The sequence below is a fragment of the Liolophura sinensis genome, chromosome 13, assembly GCF_032854445.1.
Source record: "Liolophura sinensis isolate JHLJ2023 chromosome 13, CUHK_Ljap_v2, whole genome shotgun sequence".
Classification (NCBI taxonomy): Eukaryota; Metazoa; Mollusca; class Polyplacophora; order Chitonida; family Chitonidae; genus Liolophura; species Liolophura sinensis.
Window position 1 is genome coordinate 138477 of NC_088307.1, and position 24248 is coordinate 162724.

Below are 24248 nucleotides of genomic sequence, written 5' to 3' on the forward strand. Positions count from 1 at the left end.
ATCATTCTCACAATTCTTGCAAAAAAGGACCTTGTCTGGCAAATTTATCTATTTGGTATTTATGTTACAGCACCAAAATATTTGACAGGTACAGTTTGAAAGAGGAAAGACAAATGAATATTGATAACATCATTTTTCAAATTGTCCAAGTAATATTTTTATCAAAGGAATCATTTATTAAGGGCATGCTTTGTTAGAATCAACACCAACATACTGTCTAACTTTTACAATTTCTCATCATAAAAGGCTAAAACTCTCCACATGTTGGGTAATTTATTTATTTATTTATTGATTAGTGTTTTACGAATATTTCATTTATACGACGGCGGCCAGTATTATGGTGGGGAGGGAGGGGAGGGAGGGGAGGGGAGGAACTGGGCAGAGCCCAGAGAAAACCCACAACCATCCACAGCTTGCTGGCAGATCTTCCCACATACAGCCGGAGAGGAAGCCAGCATGAGCTGGACTTGAACTCACAGCGACCGCATTGGTGAGAGGCTCCTGGGTCATTACGTTGAGCTGGCGCTCTAACCAACTGAGCCACGGAGGCCCCTGTTGGGTAATGGGCTACAACATAGTGATCATAATACTAAATGGCTGGTGTGTTCAAACAATCATTACATGATTCCATTCCATGATGGTGCTGAATGTAAGCAAGGTGAAATGGAAAATTTTCAATATTTGTATAACTGAGGTCTTGTCAAAAATTCATTCGAGATTCATTCAGATTTGAGCTCAGTGCATGTACAATGTGTGAGAATGACTTCTATGGACCTCTGAATACAGTGACTTCTTCCAAATGACAAAATCTTGATACCTTGAGTGACTCCAGTAAAAGCCATGCTAGGTCCAGACTGACCAAAAGTAATGCTTCCCGTTGGCTGGTTTGTTCCAAATGAAAAGGAAGGCCCAAAAGAGAAAGATGGCACTGGATTGGCTAGAGCAGAACCTGCTGGCTGATTGGATGGGTTATAGGTGGCCGGGGTAGAACTGGCTGGTTTGAAAAGGCTTGACTTTTGAGTAGTGGCTGTAGAGATTGGGGGTTCTGACTGCTGAGGCATTCTGGCTGTAGATGAACTTTGTGAAGACCCTCCATCAAAACGAAGTTCTGCAGTTCCAATTCCTGCCACACTGCCTACAATATATAAAAATGCCATAAATCACACACTATCACCGTCCTTCACCTGACCTGTGAGTGTGCTTCACTTGTAACATGATCCAAATATATGCTGTACATTTTTGAGAAAAAAACCAAAGATTTACTTTCACAATGATTCTAAAATACAAGACCAAAAGTTGTGTTTATTTATTTGATGGGAGATTTATGCCACACTCTAGAATATTTTACCTACATGTATACAACGGGCACCTGCATTATGGTGGGAAGAAACTGGGCTGAGCCCGGGTGAAACCCACCACCATCTGCAGGTTGCTGACAGGCCAGAGATGAAGTCTGCAAGAGCTGGACTTAATGTACATCGATTGCATTGGTGAGAGGCTGGTGGGGTATCACTATATGGAAGTTGCGAACTAAGTAATATTTCGTAATCGACTGCACACAAAACATCAACAATGGAACATTACCTTTGTGTCAGTGTGATTGTTTGCATTCATAGCTCAATGTAAGCAGTAATTTTTGATGAGAGATAAGACCTCTACATGCCCAATGATCTATGTCAACATTGATTCTTATACATGCCATATTTGGAACAGTCAAACAGTCTCGGCACAGTGGGACACCACAGTTTTATTACCAGAGGTGTGTCAACAGTCAAACAGTCCAGGCATAGTGGGACACCACAGTTTTATTACACTACAGGTGTGTCAACAGTCAAACAGTCTTGACAAAGTGAGACACGACAGTTTTATTACACTACAGGTGTGTCAACAGTCAAACAGTCTGGGCACAGTGGGACAATGAAGTTTTATTACACTACAAATGTGTCTACAGTCAAACATTCTTGACAAAGTGAGACACCACAGTTTTATTACACTACAGGTGTGTCAAAAGGCAAACAGTCTGGGCACAGTGGGACAATGAAGTTTTATTACACTACAGATGTGTCATTCTTGGCACAGTGGGACACCAAAGCTTTATTACTACAGGTGTGTCAACAGTCAAACAGTCTCGGCACAGTGGGACACCACAGTTTTATTACCAGAGGTGTGTCAACAGTCAAACAGTCTTGGCACAGTGGGACACCACAGTTTTATTACACTACACATGTGTCAACAGTCAAACATTCTTGACAAAGTGAGACACCACAGATTTATTACACTACAGGTGTGTCAACAGGCACACAGTCTGGGCACAGTGGGACAATGAAGTTTTATTACACTACAGATGTGTCATTCTTGGCACAGTGGGACACCAAAGCTTTATTACTACAGGTGTGTCAACAGTCAAACAGTCTTGGCACAGTGGGACACCACAGTTTTATCATCAGAGTTGTGTCAACAGTCAAACATTCTTGGTATAGTGGCACACCAAAGTTTTATTACACAACAGATGCGTCAACAGTCAAACACTCTTGGCATAGTGGGACACCAAAGTTTTATTACAATACAGATGTGAGAAACACCACAAATAGTGTACACCTGTATATACACTGTATGTAGGTGAGACCAGGCACTACATTTATCACCATGGACCCAATGCCCAAGTATTCAGTTGCTACATGTATAGGTGTGGTATTTTTGCTACATTATGAAAGTATGGATGTGCTTCACCGTAAATAGTCTACACCTGTATACACACTGTATGTAGGTGAGACCAGGCACTACATTTATAACCATGGACCCAGAGCCCAAGAATTCATGTGCTACATGTATAGGTGTGGTCAATTTTGCCACATAATGCATGTATGGATGAGCTACACCATAAATAGTGTACAACTGTATATACCCTGTATGTAGGTGAGACCAGGCACTACATTTATCACCATGGACCCAACGCCCAAGTATTTATGTGCTACATGTATAGGTGTGGTCAATTTTGCCACATAATGCATGTATGGATGAGCTACATCATAAACAGTGTACACCTGTATATACACTGTATGTACGTGAGACTAGGCACTACATGTATAGGTGTAATTTTGCCACATAATGCATGTATGGATGAGCTACATCATAAACAGTGTACACCTGTATATACACTGTATGTAGGTGAGACTTGGCACTACATGTATAGGTGTGGTCAATTTTGCTACATAATGCATGTATGGATGAGCTACACCATAAATAGTGTACAACTGTATATACCCTGTATGTAGGTGAGACCAGGCACCACATTTATCACCATGGACCCAACGCCCAAGTATTTATGTGCTACATGTATAGGTGTGGTCAATTTTGCCACATAATGCATGTATGGATGAGCTACACCATAAATAGTGTACAACTGTATATACCCTGTATGTAGGTGAGACCAGGCACTACATTTATCACCATGGACCCAACGCCCAAGTATTTATGTGCTACATGTATAGGTGTGGTCAATTTTGCCACATAATGCATGTATGGATGAGCTACATCATAAACAGTGTACACCTGTATATACACTGTATGTACGTGAGACTAGGCACTACATGTATAGGTGTAATTTTGCCACATAATGCATGTATGGATGAGCTACATCATAAACAGTGTACACCTGTATATACACTGTATGTAGGTGAGACTTGGCACTACATGTATAGGTGTAATTTTGCTACATAATGCATGTATGGATGAGCTACATCATAAACAGTGTACACCTGTATATACAATGTATGTAGGTGAGACTTGGCACTACATGTATAGGTGTGGTCAATTTTGCCACATAATGTATGTATGGATGAGCTACACCATAAACAGTGTACACCTGTATATACAATGTATGTAGGTGAGACTTGGCACTACATGTATAGGTGTGGTCAATTTTGCTACATAATGGGTGCATGGATGAGGTGCATGGTCAATTTGGCTCCCAAACTGCTTACGAGAATAGAATGTTGACAACATATAGACAAGGACTACTAAACAAATACTGCCACTTGGCAGGACCTTCAACAGGTACAGTGACATCACCTTGTCTGACTAAAAACACATCTGTTTACTTTGATTTGGGAAGCCAATAAAATAACACCAATTTAGATCTAGATTTGTCTATTATTTAACAGATTAGAATCTTTCTCAAATCGAACTAATCTATGTTTTACCTTGAGCTGGAGTTGTTGGCCCTGGCAGAGGTTCAGGTGGTACAGTGAGACAGGCTGCGCTGGCGATTGTGTACATCATATAAAATGGGACGAGAACTCCGTCTGATGAAAGCAGGAGCAGCATGGGACAAGGCGGATAAGACGATTTATCATCTGAAATCATAAATATTAATTCTTCTCAGACGTCATCTCTACAGAGTTCTGTCAGCACTGGATAGACCTGCCAGCACTCGTGAGGACTGCCTGCACTGGTGTGGCCTGTCAGCACTGGTGACACCTGCCAGCACTGGAGAGACCTGCCAGCACTGGTAAGGCCTGTCAGTACTGGAGAGACCTGTAAGCATTGGTGAGGCCTGGCAGCACTGGTGACACCTGTCAGCACTGGTAACACCTGTCAGCACTGGAGAGACCTGTCAGCACTGGTGACACCTGCCAGCACTGGTGACACCTGCCAAGACAAGTGACACATCAGCACTGGAGAGACCTGTCAGCACTGGAGAGACCTGTCAGCACTGGTGACACCTGCTAGCACTGGAGAGGCCTGCCAGCACTGGTGACACCTGCAAGCACTGGTGAGGCCTGCCAGCACTGGTGAGACCTGTCAGCACTGGTGAAACCTGTCAGCACTGGTAACACCTGTTAGCACTGGAGAGACCTGCCAGCACTGGTGACACCTGCCAGCACTGGAGACACCTGTCAGCACTGGTGACACCTGCCAGCAGTGGTGAAACCTGACAGCACTGATGGCACCTGCCAGCACTAGTGAGCTAATTATTCAAACCCACTGTCGTGAGCCACATGATACGTGTGACAAAGTAAAACCTTTGTATCCAAACTCAGTTGCAATATATCACATACATTATTGAACAAAAACACTGTATAATACATATTTACATGTAAATCTAACCAAATTGGAAGAGTCAATACGATATACGAAGAATACCCACCCAATGTGAGTGTAGTCTGCGAGCTGTAGTCCACTGCCATGCCCACGGGGAACGTATCTGCGTACTCCTCATCCAGGGGTAGCTCTGCCCTCCCATTGTCATCCAGGTTCCATTTCTCCCACACTGTCTGCCAGCAAACAATAACCACAGCTACAACTGCTTTCCTCTCATGATTATCAGGCATGTTCACAATAACCACATCTACAGTTGGTTTTCTCTCATGATTCTCAGACATGTTCACAATAACCACAGCTACAGTTGGTTTTCTCTCAAGATTCTCAGACATGTACACAATAACCACAGCTACAAACTGCTTTCCTCTCATGATTATCAGACATGTTCACAATAACCACAGATACAGCTGGTTTTCTCTCAAGATTCTCAGACATGTACACAATAACCACAGCTACAAACTGGTTTCCTCTCATGATTCTCAGACATGTTCACAATAACCACAGCTACAGTTGGTTTTCTCTCATGATTCTCAGACATGTACACAATAACCACAGCTACAGCTGGTTTTCTCTCATGATTATCAGACATGTTCACAATTACCACCGCTACAAACTGGTTTCCTCTCATAATTCTCAGACATGTTCACAATAACCACAGCTACAAACGGGTTTCCTCTCATGATTATCAGACATGTTCACAATAACCACAGCTACAATTGGTTTCCTCTCATGATTTTCAGGCATGTTCAGTTGTATTATTGACAGCTGTTTCCAATCACCCGTTGTCCACTATTTCAATCTCACCAGGAGTTTGGACAAATTTTTGATTATTTTATAATGAATTTCTTTCTACAATCTGCGTTGACTGTTTCTCCGTTTTTTTTCAGAACATGTAACTGTCCTGCTAAGAAGTCAATGGCAGCCTTTTTCCTTAATCAATAAATACTATTAGATTGAGCAGGAGTGAGCTATGAAATCTGCACTCTGAATCTTTACTAAATAACTCTGCACACTTACCTTATTTTCCAGATTTCTTCCTATAACAGCTATGGAAGAAGAACTGGCTGATGCAAACAATATTATTTCCCTGTAAACAGAGAGAAAAAACAATATCATTTACACCCAAAAAATAAAAAAAAAATTAAAACACTATATATTTATTAGTAATCTGAAATGGTGTGTTATAACTCTTGCCATTATAGGTGAATGAAGAGAACTGTGTACCATTTGGCAATGATGGTTTTGAAGAATTTGCGGGGAATATCCTCTCCGGCCCCATAGCACAGATCCTCCAGGTTGACAAAAGATGCTGCTCCGTCTTTCTGTAACATGGAAAACACTGTCATCATTGACTTCACTGAATGAAATTATTATATTCCTAATTGTTTAGTACATGTAAATCAATGCAGGGCAGATATTATAACTAAAAACAGCAAGTAGAAAAATGCATATACTATACAGCTGGGGGTAATGTATTTATAGACAGTCTTACAAGTATGTATATGGTAGACGGAGAAAATGGCATTCTGGTTAACGTGACAAACAGAAAAACGGATAAATGTCATGAGCAACACATTCCCAACTCTTCATATGGAAAGGACTTGTGGCTGCAGACCCAGAACCCTGTCCTGTCTATCACAGTGCACAGAACCAGGTCTTGGCTATCACAGTGCACAGAACCAGGTAATGTCTATCACACTGCATAGAGCCATGTCCTCTCTACCACAGTGCACAGAGCCCTGCCCTGTTTACCACAGTGTACAGAACCCTGCCTTGTCTATCACAATGCACAGAAACATGTCCTGTCTATTACAGTGCACAGAACCCTGCCCTGTCTATCACAATGTATAGGACCTATCCTATATCCTGTGTGTGTCCTATGCATAGAACCAGATCTTATCTATCACAGAGCAAAGAACCCTGTCCTATCACAGAGCAAAGAAACCTGTCCTGTCTATCAGAGTGCACAGAATTATCCTGTCTATTACAGTGCACAGGGCCCTGTTCTGTCTATTACAGTGCACGGGATCCTGTCCTGTCTATTACAGGGCAGAGCCCTGTTCTGTCTATTACAGTGCAAAGGATCCTGTCCTGTCTATTACAAGGCACAGAACCCTGTTTGGACAATTGCAGTGCACTGGATCCTGTTCTCACTACTACAGTGCTCAGAACCCTGTCCTGTCTATCAGAGTGAACAGCACCCTGTCCAGTCTATCGCAGTGCACAGTACCCTGTCCTCTCTGTCACAGTGCGAAGGACCCTGCCCTGCCTATTACAGTGCACACTGCACAGAACCCTGTCCTGTCTACTTCAGCGCACAGAACCCTGCCCTGTCTATTACAGAGCACAGAACCCTGTCCTGTTTATCACTTTTACAGAGCACAGAACCCTGTCCTGTCCAGTGCAGAGCACAGGATCCTATCCTGTCTATTTCAAGGCATAGAATCTCTCCTGTCTGTTACAATGCACAGAGCCCTGTATATGTGAATGATATGACTTAGTGATATTTAGGATGTATTGAGTATCAAAACTTACAGTGATATTTAGGATGTATTGAGCATTGCAAATTACAGTGATATTTAGGATGTATTGAGTATCAAAATTTGGGGATATTAGGATGTATTGAGTATCAAAACTTACAGTGATAGTTAGGATGTATTGAGTATCAAAACTTACAGTGATATTAGGATGTATTGAGCATCACAACTTAGTGATATTAGGATGTATTGAGCACTGCAAATTACAGTGATATTTAGGATGTATTGAGCATCACAACTCACAGTGATAGTTAGGATGTATTGAGTATCAAAACTTACAGTGATAGTTAGGATGTATTGAGTATCAAAACTTACAGTGATATTAGGATGTATTGAGCATCACAACTTAGTGATATTAGGATGTATTGAGCACTGCAAATTACAGTGATATTTAGGATGTATTGAGCATCACAACTCACAGTGATAGTTAGGATGTATTGAGAATCAAAACTTACAGTGATAGTTAGGATGTATTGAGTATCACAATTTACAGTGATATTAGAATGTACTCAGTATCTCAACTTACAGTGATATTTAGAATGTATTCAGTACCACAACTTGGGGATATTAGGATGTATTGAGTATTACAACGTACAGTGATATTTATGATGTATTGAGTCTAACAACTTACAGTGATAGCAAGAAGTACTGAATATCACAACTTACAATGATTTTAGGATGTATTAGCATCATAACTTAGTGATATTAGGGTGTATTGAGTATCACAACTTACAGTGATATTAGGATGTATTGAGTACCACAACTTAGTGATACTAGGATGTATTAAGTATCACAACTTAGTGATACTAGGATGTATTAAGTATCACAACTTAGTGATACTAGGATGTATTAAGTATCACAACTTAGATGTATTAAGTATCACAACTTAGTGATACTAGGATGTATTAAGTATCACAACTTAGTGACATTAGGATGTATTAAGTATCACAACTTAGTGACATTAGGATGTATTAGGAACCATCCCCAATTATCATTCCTTTTTTACACATTTTAAACCTACTGTGACGACTGAATCAGTGCTGCAGATGTCCGATACAGAGTCGACGGCCTGTGACGCAGATCAAACACTGCTACCGTGCAGTTACAAAGCAATTCTGTGACGTACCTAATTTTCGCAGATTTCGCGCTCAATAAGTTACTGCGAAAAATAATTCCAGAGAAAAAAATATCCAATATTGAATAATATACATCATGTAGTAGTGATAATGAAGTGAAATCTTTACTAGGGTGCCGGAAATTGCGCTAAGAAAGCAAGACAGGCCAGCTAAATTTTTTTAAGAGCAGAGAAGGGAAATTATGGTTTAAATATATACAAACTCTGGTGTTAAGGTTTGGTGGGTATAAAACAAAGTGCGAGTTTATTCGTCTTTAGTTTGATCAAACTCCACTATTCCTGTAAAGTGAAAGAAAAGTAGATACCAGCATGTGCTGGCTTCTGATGAATGTCACTCTGACACACACTATCCCATTGGCTGTGTCTCTCCAGTGATCCAATGAGTGAGCTTCTAACAAACTGTGAAGTGTGTGCAACAACACAATGGCTGTTAGACAGCTATGGCAATGTTTGCGGTTTCTGACCTGCTACAGAGGACGATTAAAACTAAAAACAACGCAAACTTACCATAAAGAATGAGTGACTGGTGTTGATAATGGTGAATTCATATGTTTTGCATTGAACTGCTCAAAAGGTGACAGGTCACTTAGCCAGATGCTTAAAAGTACTCATTCCCCACTGTTTTAATCTCTGATCCAGATCACAAAGATTAGCTACACTGCAGGAATCAAAGGAGGATTAAAGCCACCCATGATGATACCTGTTTGACATGCTTGAATAATTTATATCTTGGAAAATTTTAGGATCTTAAGATTTGTTTCTCAGTATTCTCTTAAATTCGCTAAAATGAATTCCAGCAACATATTTTTGGAGACAATCTTCAAAAAAAATAATAAGTACTTTACATCACCATTTTGGTTTCTATATTGACTGTGGATCTGTTTATTGGTTATTCTCTACTCATAATAATGTTTGTCAGGAATTTTGAGATCTGGAATAAAACAGTAAAAAACTGATCACAGGTTTTCTTAGGATTAATTAATTTACTATACCACCAAATAATCTGAAATCAGGTATGACACACTGGAGGAATTGGTGCATGGAATACAAGTCTAAATTTCGGAAACAAATATTAAAACTTACCATTTTGTTGTGAGGGTGCCATATTTAAAGGTAAGTTGGAATTTTAAACGTTGTCAATAGCCGCACAATCAGTCAGTTTATCACTGTGGTTAATTTTCTGATAAAAAGTATGTTGACGGTATGAAGAAATGATTTTATCTGCTCACCGTTGACCAGCAACATATTTTTGGAGACAATCTTCAAAAAAAATAATAAGTACTTTACATCACCATTTTGGTTTCTATATTGACTGTGGATCTGTTTATTGGTTATTCTCTACTCATAATAATGTTTGTCAGGAATTTTGAGATCTGGAATAAAACAGTAAAAAACTGATCACAGGTTTTCTTAGGATTAATTAATTTACTATACCACCAAATAATCTGAAATCAGGTATGACACACTGGAGGAATTGGTGCATGGAATACAAGTCTAAATTTCGGAAACAAATATTAAAACTTACCATTTTGTTGTGAGGGTGCCATATTTAAAGGTAAGTTGGAATTTTAAACGTTGTCAATAGCCGCACAATCAGTCAGTTTATCACTGTGGTTAATTTTCTGATAAAAAGTATGTTGACGGTATGAAGAAATGATTTTATCTGCTCACCGTTGAGCAGAAACAACTTTATGTACCCTGTCCCCCGAAGGCCTCAAAGATTACGCCGTCCTGCAATGACTCAACACCAACTCAAAATTAGATTAATTTAATCAATATTAAAAAGGAAGCTAAACTTGAAATACAGCGAGTGGAGAAAATTGGATGTCTTGTTTATAACAAGGATTTCCACCTGGTCAGCAGAACCCTGCGTTCAATGGTGTGGGTATAATTATCAATGGTTTACTGTTTAGGACTTATGATAAATAAAAGAAGACCAACACCTCCCGTTAAAGTGGTAAATATGTCTTTTACATTGTTTCAGCACACAACCGATCAACTTTATATATTATTATTTCTTGAATATCAGTAAAACAGAACAAAAAAGTGAAAAAAAAAAAACAATCCCGAGAATCCGACGTGAATTGGCTGTTGTGACGATTCCGTGCATAAAAATACTAAAAATATACATAACAGTTATATAGCCTACTGAACTGTTATTTGGGTATATTTGTGTTGTGTCTATGCAGATCTACCTCAACATGTAACCCGTCGTATAACAGTGTCTAACTAGTTTGAGATTTAGTAATGATAAATCTAATATTATGAACAGCCGATTCTAACTTCTTCATATTGCATCATATTCTATTTTGGCTATTTATGTAAGTGAATGTCAATGTGTCAGTCAGGACCAATTTGCACAAATATGCCTTTTTAAAATGTACTTAGCAATTAAAGTTCGTTATCGATTGTAAGGTATGCAGAAGCCTGGGATAAAATTGTTGTATATACCAGTTATTTTCCTAATATTGTTTGCTCTGTTTCCGTCTTAAAACTTCACTTATGTAGTTAATTTCTATATGCATCAGCTCAATCCATGCATTCATCTGGCTAATTTATGTCTTTAAAAATCAGCATTTCAGTACACTAACATTTCTTTTTGCATTTACTGAAAAATAACGTTGAATTGCACTTTTCAATACTAATACAGAAATTAATAAAGTCAGATTTTATGTTATATTTACAGTTTAATAGTCTATATATACTATATAAGCTTAAAGTCTTTCGTGTCACCGACAAAATAGTAGGCCCTATCTGAGCAGCATTTGCCTGAACATGCATAACCTATTGTTTTCTAATTAAGCACTCCATGTGTCTGGTGGACTTCAACATAAACCCTGTACTTGAAATGAACTCAATTAGAAATCCATGTGTGGTAATCCTGGATTACTCACACATATTCACATGTGTGACTGAATGTCTAATATAGACCTCAAATTTCCCGATCACCAATGCCAAACTAAAAGTCGGCAAGTCCGGTACTAGTACCGGCTCTTCATAATTTGACAAGTATTGCAATTCATTTTTACTTGATAACCTTGCGTAATCCGTAGACTATACCGGTCACTGGCATTCTGTTGTTGTAGCAGGCACTATTTGCCAATTTCGGCAGTAGAAGACCAGTGTACTTATGTCTCTGTTACACATCACAATACACTCTTCCTATATTAATACGCAAACGATTTTATGTTCTGTTTGTAAAATAAACGAACTGGTTAAACCACATACGTTTTAACCAAATCGTGTTTAATAAGTAGATATAAAACAATAATAGGGGACGGTTCCTTACGTATGACAACTGAAGTATTTTTGACATCCACATATTAAGTATCACAATTTACTGTGATACTGAGGATGTGAGTGAGTGAGTGTTTTGGGTTTAATATATTAAGTATCACAACCCACCGGGGTATTGATGAGGACAGCACAGGGCTGCTCACTGCTCTCAGAGTCCAATGATAAAAACGTTCCTATGAACATGTAAGTCGACTCCCACAGGATGTCAATCACTGAAACATGCAGAAAGGCACAAGCATGGATTATATTGTTGAATAAGGAGAGATAGATACATGCATCGGTATCAGTGTCTTAATTCTGGTTTGTGTTTCAGGTCACTACACCCCATCCTATATTCCTATTCACGTACACTGGTGCTGATTGCCAGATACAGTAGAAATCTTTTTTTCTGCCAGGGTCTGCTCATACTCACTTCAGACCTCTAGACAGTTAGGGTACTCTCCTTGTTTTCTTTCTTTCAGGGTTTGATCACACTCACATTGAAATCTTCAGGGTTCCAGACAGTTGTTCTAAGGTCCTTACTTACTTTCTTTCTTTCAGGGATTGATCATACTCACTTTTAAACCTTTGGGGCTCCAGACAGTTGGGGTATGGTCCTCTCTTTTTTTCTGTCAGGGTTTGATCATACTGACTGAATGTTCCATCCAATTTGCCAACCACTAGTTGCTTCCCTTTTGGACTCCAACACACTAAGACAGATTTTAACAGATTTTAAATTGACCACATATATATAAAATGTAGTCAGTATAAATATTTTACTAGTACTGTACATGGTGTGGAAAATGTACCCACATACTAGTGAAGCCTACAATGCTATTAATGAAACACATATCACACCCACATCACTGGAAGTCTGGGTGGGTGTCAAAAGCCAGGCATACGCGACTTACTACAGGTACATGTAGTGGGTGGGTGAAGGGAAGCAGAACTTACATAAGGTAGCCCGGGTGGGATGGGGAAGCGTAGGGACCGCATTGGTGAGAGGCTCTTGGGTCATTACGCTGCGCTAGCGCGATAACCAACTGAGCCATAGAGGCCCCCCTTACAGCGAGTAGCCTGGGTGGATAACGCAAACCGGGCAGACATGGCTTACAGCAGGTAGCCTGGGTGGTTGGGGGAAGCCTGGTGGAAATGGCCTACAGAAGATAACCTGGGTGGGTTGGGGAAATCTAGTAGACACGGTTTACAGCAGGTAGCCTGGGTGGGTTGGGGAAATCTAGTAGACACGGTTTACAGCAGGTAGCCTGCGTGGTTGGGGGAAGCCTGGTAGACATGACTTACAGCACATACATGTAGTCTGGGTGGATGCATGAAGTTTGGCAGACATGGTTTACAGCAGGTAACCTGGGTGGGTGGGGAGTTTGGCAGACATGGCTTACAGAAGGTAGTCTGGGTGGTTGGGGGAAGCCTGGTGGACATGGCTTACAGCAAGTAGTCTGGGTGGGTGGAGGAAGTCTGGCAGACATAACTTACAGCAGGTAGCCTGGGTGGATGGAGGAAGTCTGGCAGACATAACTTACAGCATGTACCCTGGGTGGGTGGGGGAAGTCTGGCAGACATAACTTACAGCAGATAGCCTGGGTGGGTGGGGGAAGTCTGGCAGACATAACTTACAGCAGGTAGCCTGGGCGGGTGGGGGAAGTCTGGCAGACATAACTTACAGCAGATAACCTGGGTGGGTGGGGGAAGTCTGGCAGATATGACTTACAGCAGACAGCCTGGGTGGGTGGAGGAAGTCTGGCAGACATAACTTACAGCAGGTAGCCTGGGTGGGTGGGGGAAGTCTGGCAGACATAACTTATAGCAGGTAGCCTGGGTTGGTGGGGGAAGTCTGGCAGATATGACTTACAGCAGGTAGCCTGGGTGGATGGAGGAAGTCTGGCCATGACCACCACCTTGTCCGTAACACTGAGAAGGGCTAGACTGCCATCGGACAGACAGAGCGCCAGTAGGTGGGGCAGGGCTGGGTTCCAGGCAGAGTCCAGGAGGCGGAGCCCTTGATTGTCAATCTGATAACTGGTTCTCACCACAGGAGCTGAACCCTGAAACAACACAACAGACAAACACATCAGCTGACTCCTGAAAACATCTCAACAGACAAACACATCAGGTGACTAATGAAAACATCACAACAGACAAACACATCAGGTGACTCCTAAAAACATCACATCAGACGAACACATCAGCTGACTCCTGAAAACATCAGAACAGACAAACACATCAGCTGACTCCTGAAAACATCACAACAGACGAACACATCAGCTGACTCATGAAACACCACAACAGACAAACACATCAGCTGACTCCTGAGAACATCACAACAAACACATCAGCTGACTCCTGAAAACATCACAACAGACAAACACATCAACTGACTCCTGAAAACATCACAACAGATGCTCACATCAACTGACACATCACTGAATGAGTGCTTCAATGATCTAGGTTTGCCCATTAAGAACATAAACAAACTTTATCATCCTGCAATGTAACCTACATCTCATGCTGAGCTAACCATCATATAAAACACTACAGCATAGTAATATTGGAGCAAACTAGTTGGCAAATTGCCACAAGCAACAGGCAAAATACACACCCATCATAGATAACAAACATGCAGGGGTGATCATTTCCATTTCCTACACAGTAATCATGGTAATACTGGCATGACTTTGCTGCTCTGTAATTACGTACACCAACCCTTTGTTGGTCTGGAATTACGTACCCCACAACTTTGTTGGTCTGGAATTAAGTACCCCACACCTTTGCTGGTCTGGAATTACGTGCCCCACACCTTTGCTGGTCTGGAATTACATAACCCACACCTTTGCTGGTCTGGAATTACGTAACCCACACCTTTGCTGGTCTGGAATTACGTGCCCCACACATTTGCTGGTCTGGAATTACGTACATCACACCTCTGCTGGTCTGGAACTACTTACATCACACCTTTGCTGATCTGGAACTACGTAACCCACACCTTTACTGGTCTGGAATTACGTAACCCACACTTTTGCTGGTCTGGAATTACGTGCCCCACAGCGTTGTTGGTCTGGAATTACGTAACCCACACCTTTGCTAATCTGGAATTACGTGCCCCACACCTTTGCTGGTCTGGAATTACGTAACCCACACCTTTGCTGGTCTGGAATTACATGCCCCACACCTTTGGTGGTCTGGAATTACTTACATCACACCTTTGCTGGTCTGGAATTACGTACATCACAACTTTGCTGGTCTGGAATTACATAACCCACACCTTTGCTGGTCTGGAATTACGTAACCCACACCTTTGCTGGTCTGGAATTACGTAACCCACACCTTTGCTGATCTGGAATTACGTAGCCCACACCTTTGCTGATCTGGAATTACATAACCCACACCTTTGCTGGTCTGGAATTACGTACATCACACCTTTGCTGGTCTGGAATTACGTACCACACACCATTGCTGGTCTGGAATTACGTAACCCACACCTTTGCTGATCTGGAATTACGTAGCCCACACCTTTGCTGATCTGGAATTACATAACCCACACCTTTGCTGGTCTGGAATTACGTACATCACACCTTTGCTGGTCTGGAATTACGTACCACACACCATTGCTGGTCTGGAATTACGTAACCCACACCTTTGCTGGTCTGGAATTACTTACATCACAGCTTTGCTGATCTGGAATTACGTAACCCACACCTTTGCTGGTCTGGAATTACTTACATCACACCTTTGCTGATCTGGAATTACGTAACCCACACCTTTGATGGTCTGGAATTACTTACATCACACCATTGCTGATCTGGAATTACGTGCCCCACACCTTTGCTGGTCTGGAATTACGTACCCCACACCTCTGCTGGTCTGGAATTACGTAACCCACACCTTTGCTGGTCTGGAATTACTTACATCACACCTTTGCTGGTCTGGAATTACGTGCCCCACTCCTTTGGTGGTCTGGAATTACGTACCCCACATCTTTGCTGGTCTGGAATTATGTACATCACACCTTTGCTGATCTGGAACTACGTAACCCACACCTTTGCTGGTCTGGAATTACGTGCCCCACACCTCTGTTGGTCTGGAATTACGTGCCCCACACCTTTGGTGATCTGGAATTACGTACATCACACCTTTGCTGGTCTGGAATTACGAAACCCACACCTTTGCTGATCTGGGATTACGTAACCCACACCTTTGCTGGTCTGGAATTACGTAACCCACACCTTTGCTGATCTGGAATTACATAACCCACACCTTTGCTGGTCTGGAATTACGTACCCCACACCTTTGCTGGTCTGGAATTACTTACATCACACCTTTGCTGATCTGGAATTACGTACATCACACCTTTGCTGATCTGGAATTACGTACATCACACCTTTGCTGATCTGGAATTACGTACATCACACCTTTGCTGATCTGGAATTACGTACATCACACCTTTGCTGGTCTGGAATTACTTACACCAGATCTTTGCTGGTCTGGAATTACATAACCCACACCTTTGCTGGTCTGGAATTACGTAGCCCACACCTTTGCTGGTCTGGAATTACGTAACCACACCTTTGCTGATCTGGAATTACGTAACCCACACCTTTGTTGATCTGGAATTACGTACATCACACCTTTGCTGGTCTGGAATTACGTAACCCACACCTTTGCTGATCTGGAATTACGTAACCCACACCTTTGTTGATCTGGAATTACGTACATCACAACTTTGCTGGTCTGGAATTACGTAGCCCACACCTTTGCTGATCTGGAATTACATAACCCACACCTTTGTTGATCTGGAATTATGTACATCACATCTTTGCTGGTCTGGAATTACGTAGCCCACACCTTTGTTGATCTGGAATTATGTACATCACACCTTTGCTGGTCTGGAATTACTTACACCAGATCTTTGCTGGTCTGGAATAACGTAACCCACACCTTTGCTGGTCTGGAATTACGTAGCCCACACCTTTTGTTGATCTGGAATTACGTAACCCACACCTTTGCTGATCTGGAATTACTTACATCAAACCTTTGCTGGTCTGGAATTACGTAGTCCACACCTTTGCTGATCTGGAATTACATAACCCACACCTTTGCTGGTCTGGAATTACGTAGCCCACACTTTGCTGATCTGGAATTACATAACCACACCTTTGTTGATCTGGAATTATGTAACCCACACCTTTGCTGGTCTGGAATTACGTAACCCACACCTTTGCTGATCTGGAATTACGTAACCCACACCTTTGTTGATCTGAAATTACGTACATCACACCTTTGCTGGTCTGGAATTACGTACATCACACCTTTGCTGGTCTGGAATTACATAACCCACACCTTTGCTGGTCTGGAATTACGTAGCCCACACCTTTGCTGATCTGGAATTACATAACCCACACCTTTGCTGGTCTGGAATTACATAACCCACACCTTTGCTGATCTGGAATTACGTAACCCACACCTTTGCTGATCTGGAATTACATAACCCACACCTTTGCTGGTCTGGAATTACATAACCCACACCTTTGCTGATCTGGAATTACGTAACCCACACCTTTGCTGATCTGGAATTACGTAACCACACCTTTGCTGATCTGGAATTACATAACCCACACCTTTGCTGATCTGGAATTACGTACATCACACCTTTGCTGTCTGGAATTACATAAACCACACCTTTGCTGGTCTGGAATTACATAACCCCACACCTTTGCTGATCTGGAATTACGTAACCCACACCTTTGCTGATCTGGAATTACATAACCCACACCTTTGCTGGTCTGGAATTACGTACATCACACCTTTGCTGGTCTGGAATTACGTACCCCACACCTTTGCTGGTCTGGAATTACGTGCCCCACACCTTTGCTGGTCTGGAATTACTTACATCACACCTTTGCTGGTCTGGAATTACGTACATCACACCTTTGCTGGTCTGGAATTACGTACATCACACCTTTGCTGGTTTGGAATTACTTACATCAAAGCTTTGCTGGTTTGGAATTACGTAACCCCACACCTTTGCTGATCTGGAATTACGTAACCCACACCTTTTGTTGATCTGGAATTACGTACATCACACCTTTGCTGGTCTGGAATTACGTAGCCCACACCTTTGCTGGTCTGGAATTACATAACCCACACCTTTGCTGGTCTGGAATTACATAACCCACACCTTTGCTGGTCTGGAATTACGTAACCCACACCTTTGCTGATCTGGAATTACATAACCCACACCTTTGTTGATCTGGAATTACGTACATCACACCTTTGCTGGTCTGGAATTACATAACCCACACCTTTGCTGGTCTGGAATTACGCAACCCACACCTTTACTGATCTGGAATTACGTAACCCACACCTTTGCTGATTTGGAATTACATAACCCACACCTTTGCTGGCCTGGAATTACTTACATCACACCTTTGCTGGTCTGGAATTACATAGCCCACACCTTTGCTGGTCTGGAATTACGTGCCCCACACCTTTGCTGGTCTGGAATTACTTACATCACACCTTTGCTGGTCTGGAATTACTTACATCACACCTTCGCTGGTCTGGAATTACGTACATCACACCTTTGCTGGTCTGGAATTATGTACATCACACCTTTGCTGGTTTGGAATTACTTACATCAAAGCTTTGCTGGTTTGGAATTACGTACACCAAACCTTTGCCTGCCATCGAAGTTTGGGGGTTAAAAAGTTGGAATGGGTTACCTGTTGAGTGAAGCTGTCAATGGTGTAGAAGAATGCGACGAGGTTGTCATTGCTGATCATAACAAGTAGTAAGATCTGATCGTCGGAACTGAGGGCGAGAGAGATGGGTGGCTGCGCAGTGTTCACATTCATCCAGACAGGGCAGTCAGTTATCACCACTGTGCTCTTGTCTTTGGGGTGCTGACCATCTTTGTGGGAAATATCTGCCGTTTTCAGGACTGTGAACCCTAGGATGCCAACAAAACCGAGGTATTTACACAACAAGACTTTACTCGATCATTTAATCCAACTGACATATGGTTAAGGTTAATAAGAATATGACAAAAAGACAGTAAACATGTATATAATTTACATGTGAATGATGAATGATGATTGACACTTCCTGATGTGAATTATTTCACAGAAAAAAAAAATAGTTTGACACTGAAGGATTTTGGGGACTGATTAAGAAAGTATTGGTACAGCACAACATGTCCCAAAATGGATTCCTGTACCAATACTGGTGCTACGAATACTTCAGCTTCTGATATTGATGTGAAGGCTTTTTTCTTTTTTTGCACAAATAAGACGGTTAGACCCATCCTAATTATTACACTATAGGTGAATAAACAATCGTAATTTATCGGTTTACCATTTCCAGTCTGACATTAGCAGAATTTATAGATTACTGAATAAATCTGAAGGCTGGTACATCTCCAGCACTACAATTGCATAAAACAAATATACGCACAGAAACCAGTTGAATAAATAGGCACAGATCCTCAACAGCCATCTTCATGACAAAATTTTAATAGCAAACTTCAACGGTTTATTAATGAAGTACCAGTCTGGATAAACAGGTATTTGTACCCAAAATATTTCATATTTTAAATATATCCAAATGCATAGAGCCATGGAGTTTTGGAGCACAAAGATTCTGATGTGTTGTAAAACACTGTCAGTTAAGTACAAATCTCCTGCAAGACGAATTGTAATTTTCATAGAACAAAATATTTATTTATTTATTTATTTGATTGGTGTTTTACGCCGTACTCAAGAGTATTTCACTTATACGACAGCGGCCAGCATTATGTTTGGAGGAAAGCGGGCAGAGCCTGGGGTAAATCCATATGGGTAAATCCAACCCGTCTTCAGTTTGCTGCAGGACAAACTAAACTGAATTCAGCAGAACTTGTGTATTGATAAAAGTAGTTCATATGTAGATACATGTGATATATGTAAATATCTGCCTAGGTCTTATTTTTACATGCACATGGCCCACTAGCCACCCCTGCCACCTTTTCTGCAAAAAAAAAAACAAAAAAACAAGAACGCACCAACTTGCCAAGCCATGAGCCATTGGTAAATGCACATGAAGTTTGAAGTGTGCAAGAGTTGATTTTACTTACCACTTGGGCCCCCGACAAATGTGAGGCCATATTTACTGGAACACGTTAACAACTGTCCTCTGCCAGTCGTCTGTTCAGGCCATTTGTCAGAAATCTTCACCTTACACAGTTGTTGAAATCTGAACTCCTGTTTATAAGAAAATCAGATGAAGTAAGGAAAGAAAAGTTAAACATATCCTGAAGTCTGTGGCGTACCGTATGTGTAGTGGCGAGTCATTAGGTGTGTGTGTACCAGGGCAAGTACATGCGGCCGAAGTGCTGAGTGCCAAGCGAGGCAGCAACAAGTACCATTTTTAAAGTCTTTGGGATGACCCCACCTGGAGTTGTTACCAGGTCTTCAGACCTGAAGGTGAATGCTATAACCCTTAGGCCCTGAAGCAGTCACCCATAGCGTTAGAATAATGCACTTCGCATCACGCTCATCCGCACAAAAATTAGAGATGGCAAACATGGCTGCATGCTGAAAGTTTCACTGGGTCATGAGTGATTTAAACTGAACAGAAGATAATTTTAATCCAAGAAAAGTGCCCTCCCCTTGCCTAGGGATTGATTAATGAGAAAATGTCAGGTAGGAAGCATCAGGAAAGTTCTAACTGCAGACAAGATAATGGGGAACTCTGTGGGAGTTGTTAGTCCATCTAGATCGACGCACTGTGCTGTTATCCAGCACCGCCTCTCAAAAATATGGTGCAGATTCCCATCACTGTCATGGCAACCCTACTCCGCTTCTCTTCTCAATTCTGTGTAATTTTCAGAAAGAATCTTGAATACTCTCTTTGCTGCCTTGTGGTCACATTGACTGCTAGAACTTGACAGTACCAAGCACCTAGCCGTCAACAGACATTTTGTAGCATCAAGTGAGCTACTTCTGAGTTTGAAATGTAACAGAGCTTTAGCATTGAAACACTGCAAAAAACTACTATATTTCCATTACTATCTGTAAGCATAACTTCAATCTTTTTAATTCAACCCAGATTTTTTTTTCTGAGAGGTGGGGATGGACTCAGTGCTACAATGATTTATTTATTTATAGTACAGACGTTGTATCATTATCATATGGGGTAGTGGGGTAACTCTTATTGCGCAACGCAATGACGAAGGTTACAGGGAGAAAGAGCCTGAAATGTGTCGGGCTGACGGTAAGGTATATTTTCCGCTGTTCACCGCATTAAATCTTCCCTAGCTTAAATTCACGTCAGTCATGGGTCCATGGCAATCATGTCGGTTCAGGCAAAACAATCCCATTTTCTGAGCCTATACCATAGGATTTCATGAGTTATCAATGTGGCACTCACAGTAGGGTAGACCCTAAAAATGTACTTTTCTTTCAATTTATGTTATTGCCCTGGGCTATTTTTGGTTAGGCCAACATAAGATTAGCTTAGTTAATGTGTAGGAACATGCAGGCAGTAGACATCGATTTATGCGTGGGAAGATTTAATCTCCCTGTGAACAGTGATGATTGTTCCTTATCGTCGATCCGACGCATTTTGTTTTTCCGAGGTTTTTTTCTGAGGTTTTGAGGTTGTTTTCTGTCAGTGTGTTAATTGTGCGTTACACTCAGGTACATCCATCCCACTTGCCGCCTATAAGCATATACGTCAGCTATAACTCGGATACACCTCCACTGAGATGTACTTTAAGTACTTGAGGTATTAATTTGGATAATTGGCAGAACCTCAGATACAGCTTTAGTATACCTCACATAGACCTCAGATCAGATATGTTAGACCTCAGTGATACACCTCTGATATACCTCAAGTATGTATACCTTCACTTCAGTATACTTATCAGGGTAAGGGTATATCCATGTATACAGTGGGTCTTATCAGGCAAAAAAGAGGTATCAATGAACATGTCAAGCTCTGAAAACGCTACATATACACAGTTAATCAGAGTAATCTGTAAAAATATGAATACACTGTATTGTTAGTGCAACGTCTATAATTCACCAGGCAAAGCAATGCACTGCATGTGCACCCAGGCTTTGCCTATTTCATATTAAAGCCTCATCGATTCAGTTCACTCACTAATTAACAAAATGAAATTAGATCCAATAGTACAACAACAACAACCATGACAACTCGAAATGCCTCTAAACTTAGAATACCGCTTTCCTATCAGCATTTCTTTGTTTGAAAGTTGTCTGATGTTTACCTTTACATCCCTCTCCACAGCCATAACGTCGCCCTTACTCTCTTTTACTAAGAGAAAGAGAAAACGAAGAAATCAGGCCGGATTTACGCCGCTCTCTAGGCGGTTACCTCTAAACTTTAGTACCTTCGCCATAAGAAATGTTCGATATAAGGGGCGGTAACTCCTAAAAACAAACGGTAACAGGTTATCAGGCTCAGCCCCACATTGATTTCTATTTCAAAACCTTAATGGCATTGAAAGTTACCCATTCTGTCTCAGATTACCCGAACATGCTGTTGAAAAGTTTATCTTTCCATTACCCATATCGTTTGGTAATATTGACGTCATAATTATTAGCATTCAATTCGTAAAATTTATGTTTTTCTTTTATTGAAATTAAACACTTCGTGAGGTACTTTATGTTACAATGGGTAAGTATCTTTCATATGAGTTATCCATAAATCCTGCAAAGCTATGCTGTATATGCTTTGTTAACGTTTTATTTACTTAACACTTCAATCCAGTCTAGGTTTACAATTTTTCTCTTAAGTTTTGCTTTTGTTGTTGGAATATGTCTCCTTCGTTTGGAAACAGAATCTCGTTTCCTTGGGTTTTAGCTGCTATCAATTTACTAAAATGAAAAGCATGAAAGTCATTATCCATGTCTGTCAACAATATTCCAGATATCATTTTTTTTTCGCGGCAATTGATAAGATAAAGATAAAAAAGATTCGATTTTGTTAGGCCTATCTCTGGGAAGAAAATGAAAGGATTGAAAAATTCCGAGAAAGATTTCAGATGGTAAATGGTGTTCAGATTAAAACACATCAATATTAAAATCCCCGAAAAAACTACAGATTAGTTTTCAGGTTTTAAGACGTTCAGTATGAAAATAATTTGCCATTAAAGTCATTGTCATTAAAGGCCTACAAATTAGGCCTTTAAGGGTATAAGGGATAAGGGTATAAGCACACATTACTTACACCCACCATTTTTACGCCTGGATTGGAGTGTAAGCGCACATGACTTAAAACCACAGCCTGTACGCCCGGACCAGGGTATAAGCACACATGACTTACACCCACCGCCTTTATGGGCGGATCAGGGTATAAGCACCCACAAATTTCACTCACCGCCTTTACTCCAGGGTATAAGCACGCATTACTTACAACCACCATCTGTATGCTCGTGTTAGGGTAATAGCGCACATGACTTATACCCACAGCCTGTACGCCAGGATCAGGGTATAAATACACCTTACTTACACCCACCGCCTTTACGTCAGGATCAGGGTATAATTAGGAATATCATACACAAAGGCAGTGCCAAGGTTCAACCAGCTTTCCGAGATTTCAGTTAGAGAGAAAGGCTATAGGAAAGTATGTATACTGGTATATCTCTATACCTTTACGCCCGGATCAGGATTGTAAAAGTGGCAGTGGTATATCTGCCCAAGTTTATAACTACCTCATAAATAACACTGGAAACTTTTACATGCGGTGTGAAGATTTATGTTTGAAGCAAGGAAAACCTCTAAGATACACACAGCCCTTTCCGTGCAGTGCCGGTACACAGTGTATACGCACAGTTCTCTTCGTACACTACCGGTACACAGTGGATACGCACAGCTCTCTTCGTACAGTGCCGATACAGAGTGGATACGCCTTGGCCTCTCCGTACAGTACCGATACACAATGGATACACACCGGTCTGTCCGTACAGTACCGATACACAGTGGATGCGCACAGCTCTCTCCGTACAGTACCGATACAGGGTGGATACCCACAGCTCTCTCCGTACGGTGCCGATACAGAGTGGATACGCCTTGCCCTCTCCGTACAGTACCGATACACAAGGGATACACACCGGTCTGTCCGTACAGTACTAATACACAGTGGATGCGCACAGCTCTCTCCGTACAGTACCGATACAGGGT

General features: G+C 41.3%; 1 protein-coding gene across 1 annotated transcript; it reads right to left on the reverse strand.

Annotated features, from left to right (window-relative positions):
* Window positions 1-719: 719 nt before the first annotated feature.
* On the reverse strand, window positions 720-22357 carry LOC135480352 (nuclear pore complex protein Nup214-like). The gene is made up of 11 exons (XM_064760180.1): window positions 22334-22357; window positions 20177-20303; window positions 18789-19015; window positions 13922-14114; window positions 12630-12761; window positions 12181-12284; window positions 6328-6425; window positions 6121-6190; window positions 5150-5276; window positions 4203-4355; window positions 720-1135 (listed from the first exon to the last, which is right to left on the reverse strand). The coding sequence occupies exons 1-11, from the start codon at window positions 22355-22357 to the stop codon at window positions 720-722; spliced, it is 1671 nt and encodes a 556-aa protein (XP_064616250.1).
* Window positions 22358-24248: the final 1891 nt, after the last annotated feature.

Coding starts and splice junctions, on each gene's coding strand:
- LOC135480352 (XM_064760180.1), bottom strand. CDS start 22,357: ATGGCTGTGGAGAGGGATGTAAAG. Junction 20,304..22,333: donor CTGTGGAGAGGGATGTAAAG/GTAAACATCAGA, acceptor TCTTATAAACAG/GAGTTCAGATTTCAACAACT. Junction 19,016..20,176: donor ATTTGTCGGGGGCCCAAGTG/GTAAGTAAAATC, acceptor TTGGCATCCTAG/GGTTCACAGTCCTGAAAACG.